At 60.4% G+C, this 9,145-nt stretch overlaps 1 protein-coding gene across 3 annotated transcripts in view; it reads left to right on the top strand.

Moving 5' to 3' along the window:
* The first annotated feature begins 2,406 nt into the window (after window positions 1–2,406).
* The window catches only part of HTRA3 (HtrA serine peptidase 3), a 32,897-nt gene continuing 26,158 nt past the window's right edge, over window positions 2,407–9,145 (top strand). Inside the window, exon 1 of one of the 3 annotated variants that reach the window (XM_061191070.1) lies at window positions 2,407–3,101. In XM_061191070.1, coding sequence (XP_061047053.1) covers window positions 2,717–3,101 — 385 coding nt within the window. In that variant the 5' untranslated portion in view covers window positions 2,407–2,716. The remainder of the gene's footprint in view (window positions 3,102–9,145) is intronic. The other 2 variants (XM_061191069.1, XM_061191068.1) reach the window with 2 other exon arrangements.

Genomic DNA, 9,145 nt, shown 5'->3' with positions numbered 1-9,145 from the left:
CCAAGAACAGCAGGCGTTGTCCCGTGTAAACTGTAGAGGGCTGTGAGAGCTCTGGTCTGCAGCTGTGGCCAGCCCAGGGACCTCTCTGTGACTCAGTTTCCCCACATGTAGACAAAAGGTTTAGAAGAAATGAGCTCTCGGTCCTACCCAGGTCTCTGCTTTTCTGTGCACTGGAGCATCCCGGCAGGGTTGGGTGTCTGGCATGCCAAGGCCCCCCAAGGAGCCTACTCTGGGTCATGGTGCCCCCAGGACGTCCTGGGCCCATGGGCCACTCCCTCTGCCCCTCAGGCCTGCACCCTCCCTAGAGGAGAGACAAACCAGGAGCCCTGGCCAGGGTTGGGGGAGGCCCAGACCAGCCCTGTGGCCTCCTACCCCTGGCATTCTGGGTTATTCCAAGAAAGGCCTGAAATTCTCCACATCTTCAAAGCAAAATCCATTTCCACTTTTTCGAGGCAGAAGTGCATATCCCATTGCCCTTTGTCAAAGGGCCTTTTAGAAAGGGAAGACCCAGGCTCCTCCGGCCCGTTCTCCTGCTGACCTTCAACCCTATGCTCACGGCCACTGCCTCTCAGGGGCCCCAGCTCCCCTTCTGTACCCCAGCCTGAGCCACTTCCTCCAGCGTACCTGTCTGATGGGCCACATCCCGTCTGACCTCTCAGCAGTGCCCAGTCCTTCAAGGACGCCAAGGCCCTCAGGGACCAGACACAGTCCCTCCCCTCCGCCCCAGCTCCCTCTCCCTCCTCTGAGCCAGAGGTTCCTAACCTGGGTGTCTGAAAACTTGGATGAAAAAAAAAAAATCTTTATTTTCACCAACCCCTACCCTGAAGCCCAGCATATCCTTCCATGGTGAAGCAGGCCCAAGCCACAGGGCCCCTGTGACCCTGTCACCGAGAGGAACACAGGTATTTCCCCCCATGCTGCAGCGGCTGCAGGCACCTCTAGACCCCCTTGTGCTCTGAAATCTGGCCGGGTGTCCCACTGCTGGACAGATCTTATTTAAGGGGTTCACAGAGAAGCCATGTACTTACCATGGATTTATTTGTAGTTTTATATGTTTAAATAACTGGACTAATAAGAGCACTGCTTCCCCTAGTAATGCCGGCAGCTTGTTTTATGCATTTAAAAGACATCATTCCGAGCAGGGCTCTCCAGACTTCGCCAGGCAGCCGAAGGGCCTGCCAGAGAGGGTACAGACCCCCAGCTCCAGGGTCTGCACCCGAGAGCTTTCTCTGCTGAATGGGTCGCCACTCTGACTTGCCTTTGCTTCTGGACCCTTGGCCCAGGTGGGGCAGAGCTCCTGGCTTGACCCCGCCAGCCCCCAGGCCCATGACCGCATCCAGACCCTGCACCCTCTTATTTATTTATTTGGCTGCTCCAGGTCTTAGTTACGGCATGCAGGATCTTTAGTTGCGGCATACGGGATCTGGTTCCCTGACCAGGGATCGAACCCGGGCCCCCTGCATTGGGAGCACGGAGTCTTAAACACTGGACCACCAGGGAAGTCCCAGACCCTACACCCTCTTGAAGCTCACCTCCAAAGGACGGTTCTGCCCTCTCCTCGGATCCCCACAGCCCTTGTCACGCTGATGACATCATGGTCACCAGGCTCTGGGCCCTCGGGCGGGGCCTGGGTCTTAAGTGGCTTTTCAGAGACCGTGTGCGGAATAATCAAGAGGATGAAGCAGCCTCCCGGTCCCGTGGGCCGACCGCGTGCCACGCACAAGGTGCTTGCGGACATTCCTCCACCATCCACTGCGTGGGACTCTCCCTACATCCTGTGAGGCAGCAAGTGCTATTCCTTCCCCTTTCGTGCAGAGGAAACTGAGGCACAGAGCTGTAAGACAACTGCCAGGGCCACAGAGCACCGAGAGCCGGGCTGCAACCGGACAGACCCTGTCCAGAGCCTGGGGGAGCACATCCTCCAAGCTCTAAAGACTGAGGACAATGGGGTGGGGGGGGCACTTCCTGAAGGTTTGTCCCCAGTGGAGGTGGGGAGCCAGGAGGGGTGACATCCATCCCTCCCACCAACGTGGATTGGTCCGGGTCTGTCCGGAGGGCTTCCTGGCTGAGGCGGCCTGGGGTGCGGGAGGGGCGCCAGGGGCTGAGGAGAGGGAGGGGAGGCAGGCTGGGGAGGAGGAGCTGGGACGGTCTGGCCTTGCCCATTTCTATGAAGGGGAGGGTGATGGGGGGAGTAGCTGAGGTCACTGGAACTCAGTCATGAACTCGGCTAGCTCAGGGATTCCCAGGGGTGCCGGAGGCCTGCACACTGGTGGCTCCTCCTCCCCAAGGCCCCTACCCGGGGGCGGGGTCGCAGAATATCCATCACACCGGTTTCCCAGACCGGGCAGGCCCAGCTTTCGGCCGCGGTTGGGTCCAGGCCCGGAAGGCCGGGCGGGGGCGGTTGGGCCGGGGCGGAGCTGGCGGAGGGGCCGGGCCGCCCCCTTCCAGCGAGGGCGGGCGGGAGGCCGGCGCCTTTAAACGCGGCGGGGCCGGCTACCCGCAGACCGTCTGCCCAGAGGGAGCGGGCGCCTCCCCAGTCCCCCGGGTTCTCCGCGCCCCGGGCATGTCTCTGCGGTCCCGGCGCCCGCCCGCCTGAGCCGCCGGCGCGTGTGGCCGCGCTCCCGCCCGCGTTCCCTCCGTCGGCGCCCGGAGCAGCGGCCTCGGTGCGCCCCTGGCCGGGTCCCCCGCGCTGCCGCCCGCCGCGGGCCCGTCCGCCATGCAGGCGCGGGCGCTGCTCCTGGCCGCCCTGGTCGCGCTGGCGCTGGCCCGGGAGCCCCTGGCCACGTCGTGCCCCGCGCGCTGCGACGTGTCACGGTGCCCGAGTCCCCGCTGTCCCGGCGGCTACGTGCCCGACCTCTGCAACTGCTGCCTGGTGTGCGCCGCCGTCGAGGGCGAGCCGTGCGGCCGCGCCGTAGACTCGCCGTGCGGGGAGAGCCTGGAGTGTGTGCGCGGCGTGTGTCGGTGTCGCTGGGCGCACGCCGTGTGCGGCACCGACGGGCACACCTACGCCAACGTGTGCGCGCTGCAGGCGGCCAGCCGCCGCGCGCTGCAGCTCTCTGGGACGCCCGTGCGCCAGCTGCAGAAGGGCGCCTGCCCATCGGGTAAGCGCTCGGTCGGGCTGCTCCGCTAGCACTGCGGGGGGTGGAATGAAGCAATCTCCTGGGGAAACAGGCTCAGAGCCGGGGCGGAGCCTCAAGGTCCACACTCCCCGGGCACAAGGGATGGTTTCTTTGAGAAATCATCCAACCAGCCTTCTGGTCTTCCAGGTGGGGAAACTGAGGCTGGGAGAGGTAAAGTGCTGTCCCCAAGGTCACAGAAGTAGCCACAGTGAAACCCGGTGCTCTCCTGACCACCCCGAGGGGCCTGGTCTAGCTCTACATCTCTCCAGCCTCTGGCCTCATCAAAACTTACCCATGTTGTGTCTCATTTCTCCTGGTCCCCATATCCCTCCCTGCCTGGGTGTTGGATGCAAAGCAGTCTTTCCTGGCCTTAAATATCCAGTCTGGATATTCAAGAGACACCAATTGAGTGACATGTGGTGTCTTCTTTCTTGTCTTGCACTGCGCTTAAAACACATGTCCCCGGAGGGCTGTTTAGGAATGGGGAGCGGGCTTGTGGAGCCTCTGGACTGCTTGGAGCTCCGTGGGGACCGGCCGTCGGGGTAGGAAATTTCTCAGTCCCGTCAAACCTTAGAACAGCCTCTCATAACCTGGCCTTGGCTCTGGGTGGCTTCTTGCCACACAGGTTGACCCTGTGGAAGAAAATGCTGGAAAACCCTGCTGTGCCCTTATTTGTTTGGGGCACCTCTTAGGAATGCAGGCTCCGGCGTTGGTTCCGCAGGAGCTCTGAGTGCAGCAACCTGCGCTGGGCCCAGAGTTCACGGCGATGGAGTTGTCAGGCCCCACGTGTGCCCTCAGCCCGCAGCTGCCCACCAGGAGATGCTGACCGCCAGAACAGGCTCTACGGTGGGGCGCACGGCTGCCTGGGGTGCCGGGAAACCTTCAGGGGTGAGGGGCATCTAAGCTGAATCTCCAAGGATGAGGACACGTCTTCCAGGTAGCGGGAGGGGTAGGCTTTCTGGGAAGAGAGGACAGCGTGAACCACCGCATGGAGGCGCGTGCATGGTGAGCCACGTAGCCCAGAGCAATTGTTGTGCAGGGGATGCGTGTGTGCGCGCGTGCGTGCGTAGGCTTGTGAGAGACACCCAAGGCTGGGCAGCTTGGCTGGGACAGGACCACAAGTGGCCCATAAATGTCGTGTTTTAGGCTTCATCCTGTAGGCCAGGCTTCCCGAATCATGTCTGGGATTCTGAAAATAAGTGTCCTGTGGCCCCAAAAGTTTGAGAAAGTAAACGCCAGCCCTGCAATGGGGATTCACACTCCGCTTGAGTCTATCAGAGCTTCTGAGAACACCTACAGCAAGGAAAAAAAAAAACCCCACAAAATGATAAAACCCAGGGTTTCCCAAGAGAACTTCAACAGAGCTCTTTCCTGGCAGGACACACGTGACCTCCTCCTGGCACACCGGGGTTCCGGGGAGCCCGGTTTGGGAAGCGTTATGTGGGATTAGCCATGATTATACGGGAGAGCCACTGAAGGGTTTTAAGAGAAGAGAGGGTGATGAGGTCGGTCTTGTGTTTGGATTGTGCCCAGGAGACTGGGAGCATGGTGCCACTCGATGTCATGGAGATGGGCGTTATCACTTCTTGAGCACCCACTGCACCTTCTAACTTGGGGCCCGGAACCAGCCACCTGGTGGGTCTGGGAGGCACAGGGCTCAGGGTGGGCCTGGCGCCTGCCCACTGCAACTCGGTGGTGTCTGTGGGCCCTTTCCCAGTGCCAACCCCCCCAAGTAGTGGATGCTGTTAGAATCAGGCTCCAGGGTGCCGGGGGTCAGCAGGGAGGTTGGAGGTGGTCTAGGCATTTTGGAACCTTTATTCTTGACTGAGGGAGTCCACGTCTGTGAAGCACCTTCTCTGTGTGTCCCGCTGGCCGTGGGCTGGTAACAAGGCCCCTGTAATGAGGCAGACCCCATCTGTGTCCTGGAGAAACTCAGACGGTGGGGGAAACACAGGAGGGTGAGAAGAGGACAGTAGTTCAGTGACCACAGACAGACGTCTGTCCAGCACCTGGGCTCAGTAGGTGCTGTGGAATGAAAGGCTGGCCCACATGGTGGGTGTCCCTCCTTGCATACCTCCAGTGATGATGGGTTCATTACCTATCCGTGGAGCTCCTGTGTACTCCCATGTCTGTGCTAGGCAGATACTACACGGTGTGGGTGAATATCTGTCAATGGGAGAGTAAAACCCAGAGAACTGTGTGCAGAGGGTCTGCGTAGAGCAGAGGTGTCCCTTTTCACAGCCTGTCTGCCTACAGCTGCAGACAAATAGGCCTTCAAGCGTGCAATTAAATCAGAATCTCAAGCCCTGGGCGGTTCACAACGTGGCATTTAATCATCAGCTTTTATTGTTCAGCCCCAGTGCAGGTGCCAACAGAGGCTCTCGGCTCTATTTATTTAAGCGCTTTGTTGGCTTTCGATTTTTAATCCTCTTAGCAGCTTCCTGGGGCCTTGTGGGTCTCAGAATTCTGCATTCAGGACTCATCAGGCGTCCCCACTCCTCTCACTCCCCCTGCCCAGACAGCAGGGCTGAACTGCAGCATCTGTTGGCTCCTGAGGACTCGTGAAGAGCCAGGAGTCCAGCCAAGAGGAGCTTAAGGCCCGGGGTGCTGTGCAGCTGTTCTTTTCCCTCCAGGGCTTGGCCTGGGAAGCACCCTCGCCCTCCACGCTCACTGCGCTGGTCTGGAGGTGCACTGGGATCCCACAGCACCCCGTCCAGTCTGTCTTCCCACGCCTCTCCCCTTCCCATGCACCTCCACACGGTGGCCCGAGGGGGCGGGTATGAGACGCACATCTCCCCAGCCCAGAGCCCTGCTGTGACTCTGGGGCCACTGCCTTTGGGACCAAGCAGGACTTCTGATGCAGCCTGCAGGCTCAGTACGTCCTGGCCTCTGCAGCCTGTCCACCATCACCACCACCAGCCGAGTCCTTGTGAAATCCCTGATCATCTGTGTTGTGAGGGACAGGTGACAATGTGTGGAACTCAGGGGAGGGAGAACCCATCTCTGGGATGGGGAGAGACATAGATCAGGGAGGGCTTCCTGGAGGAGGTGGCATCTAAACAGCCATGGAGAGGTTGATGCAAAGAGAGCCTGTGCTGAGGAGGACAGCAGGAAATGCTGAGCATAAGCTGGTGCCAGATGGAGGAGCTGTGAGGGTGACCCATCTTTAGGAGGTGAGGGACCCCTGAAGGCTTATGGGTAACAGGTGTGCAGAGTGGGTACAGGAGCCCAGCTAGTGCGAGTCTGGTGCCCTGAGGAGGCAGAACTGATGAGGCCTGAGCTAGGGGGACAGCCGAGGGGGACAGGCTCCAGAGGCATTAGTATCTCATGACTGATGGGGGGAGGGGGTCAGGGTGGGTGGCGGGGCCTCTCTTGGAGCAGCAGGTTCGGAGAGTTGTGATCAAGTTCTGGCGGGGGGCTCTGGCGTGGAGGGTGTCTAGTGGGGCACGGGGTTCCGTGACAAGAGCCTGGCTGATGCGTGGCCCTGTCCGTGTGTTGGTGGCAGTACTGCTCTGTTTGTGTCATTGAGAAGGGGTGGCCTAGGTTTGGGACAGGGTAGCAGGCTTATCACCTCTCCAGGCTTTGGGGGCCCCGCCATGACCTGTGAGGCCTGTGGAGCCCCACCCCCACCCCCAGCCCAAATCCAGGTCCGTCCTTGCCTTCAAGTCCACATCCGAGGGGACCCAGCAGAGACGCCCAGCCGCTTTGGGGATGAACCGCCCTGACTTGGTCACACTGCAAGCATTGTGCTGGGTGAGCTGGAGCAAGGGTGCACCAGGCTCAACCCACTGGCTGCGTCCACCTGGCCTGACACGCACCTCTCAGCTGCCGGGAGCTCTGGGGAAAATGAGGCCAAGCAGAGCTTCACTTGGCCTCCTTGGAAGCCTGGGGTTCGTGCAAACTGGATGGCGGAGTAGCCCTCGGCTGACCGAGTGAGCCGGTGTGTCCTGCCAGAGGGTCTGAAAGCGGCCTCCTCCTGGGCCTGCTCTGAGGGTGAGAAGCCACCAGGTTTTACCAGGGTCAAGGGCGAGACCTTGTTCTCTGGGCTAAACACACATCGTGTCTGGGTGTTTTTGTCACGGCCCTTTAGAAGAAAAGACTCATCAAGGTGTAGTGGGCTGCCCGAGGTCGCCAGGTGGGGAGGCACAGCTGTGCTGAACCCGGGTCCTCCTGACTGCATCTAGTGCCCTGTACCCCGGGCAGGCCTCCAGCACCTTGAGGAAGTGGCCTCCCTGCTTGGTTTTGATAAGGATGTTGAATAAACAGGTTGGAAAGAGAATAAAATCACAGACCCCTTGTCCTCAGTGTAGCAAAGATGTGGCCAGGACGTGTGGGTGTGTGCGCATCCCAAACTGAATGCCCGGTCTGGTGCAGAGGGTAGCAGTGCACAACCTGCCCAACTGTATTCTCTAGCCCCTCTAGCAAATAATGGGCAGAGCCACAACCGAGACCCAGTTCTGTTCCCGGCTGCTCAGGGGTGAGTCCCAGCTCTACCACTTCCCGTGGAGAGACGCTGCAAATCTAAGCTCTCCACGCCTCAGTTTCTTCATCTGTGAAATGGGGACAACAGATCCTCCTCACTGGGTCATTGACAATCAATGAGATAATGAATTTCAAGTGCTTTGCACGATGTAAGCGTTAATTAATAGGCGTTAGTGGGAATAAACCTAAATGTTGACAAGTGGACGTATCTGACATAAGTGGAGTTTGTGAGAGGAAGGTGGGGCAGTGGAGGACGGGAAGGAGCTGGAGGGCAGTGTTTGTGGAGTGGCTGCCACGTGCCAGGCCCTGCCCACGGCGGTTCCACTGGCCTCGTTTAGTACCCACGTCACAGCTGAGGAGCCTGAACCCAGAGGAGTCAGCTGATGGACCAGTCAGGGCAGGGAGGGCTTCCTGTAAGAGGAGGAGCAGGGGCTGACCCCACCGTGGCTTCTGTGGCTTGGGCGGCCCTGTGGGCAGCCCGGAGTCCTGCCTGGCCTGTTGGGCCCCTTTGACAAAGCACAAACGAGCTGATAGCCGAGCCCTCTCCTCCACAGGGTTGGCTGCAGCCCCAGTGGGATTCACAGCCAGAAAAGCCAGGCTGGCCCTAAGCTGAGGACCGGCCAAGGCTGGGCTCTCCTGGGGGCGGGACAGCCAGTCACCCTGGCTGAGGACCAGCACGGGGAGAGAGACGTGCCGGGGGTCAGGGGTCTGGGACCTGGCTGCGGGCCTTGGCGGGTCTCCTGACCTTTCTGAGCCTTTTTCCTGTAAAATGGGTGAAGATTCCTGCCCTGAAGAACTGCTGTGAGAACTCCCTGCTATCATAAGTGCCCGGAGCCCCGGCTGGCGTGGCCCACGGAGAGGGAGGCCCGGCTGCAGCCCTCAGCCCTGGGTTCCAGAGACGGGAGCCTGGGGGTCGCAGACAGCAGCATCGCCCCCCGGGAGCTGTAGCCACTGTCTTTGGCTGGGGGGGAGACAGTTCACTCGGGGACAGGCATGTTTTCAAGAAAAAGAAAAACACAGGCAGGGAACCATCCTGGGAACTAATCAGACCCGGAAGGCGGCTCTTGGGGCTTCGAAGCCTGCCCCTTGTGGGTGGTGGGTGGGGCCTGGGGTGAGGGCGAGAGGCTGTGGAGGAGCCCCTGGTAATTCCCCTGCTCCCCTGCTGCTCTCCGCTCACCACTGTGGGTCGGGGCGCCCAGCCCACGGGGACAGTCTCGAAGGACAGGTCTGGGAGGGGTCGCCAGGTGCCTTGGGCCCCAGACGAGTGAGCTCGGTCACTGAGCCCACTGAGTCAGGGCAGGCTCCCCAGGGGAGGTGTGTTGGCCTGGGCCTGGGGGTGATGAGGGAGGGACTGATTACAAAGGTTTTGGGGGGCACTTCAGAGCACGCATGCTTGGGGAACCAGAGCCGAGGGTACCGGGTCGGGGGCGTGCGGCAGTAGCAAGGCTGCAGATGTAAATGGGACCTGGACACCCAGGTCCGTGAGCCCTGCTGAGAGGTTGCCATCTGGCCTGCAGGCTGTAGTCAGCATTATGGACAGATGG

The sequence above is a fragment of the Eubalaena glacialis genome, chromosome 5 (assembly GCF_028564815.1).
Source record: "Eubalaena glacialis isolate mEubGla1 chromosome 5, mEubGla1.1.hap2.+ XY, whole genome shotgun sequence".
Classification (NCBI taxonomy): Eukaryota; Metazoa; Chordata; class Mammalia; order Artiodactyla; family Balaenidae; genus Eubalaena; species Eubalaena glacialis.
This window is presented reverse-complemented; position numbering and strand designations above follow the sequence as displayed.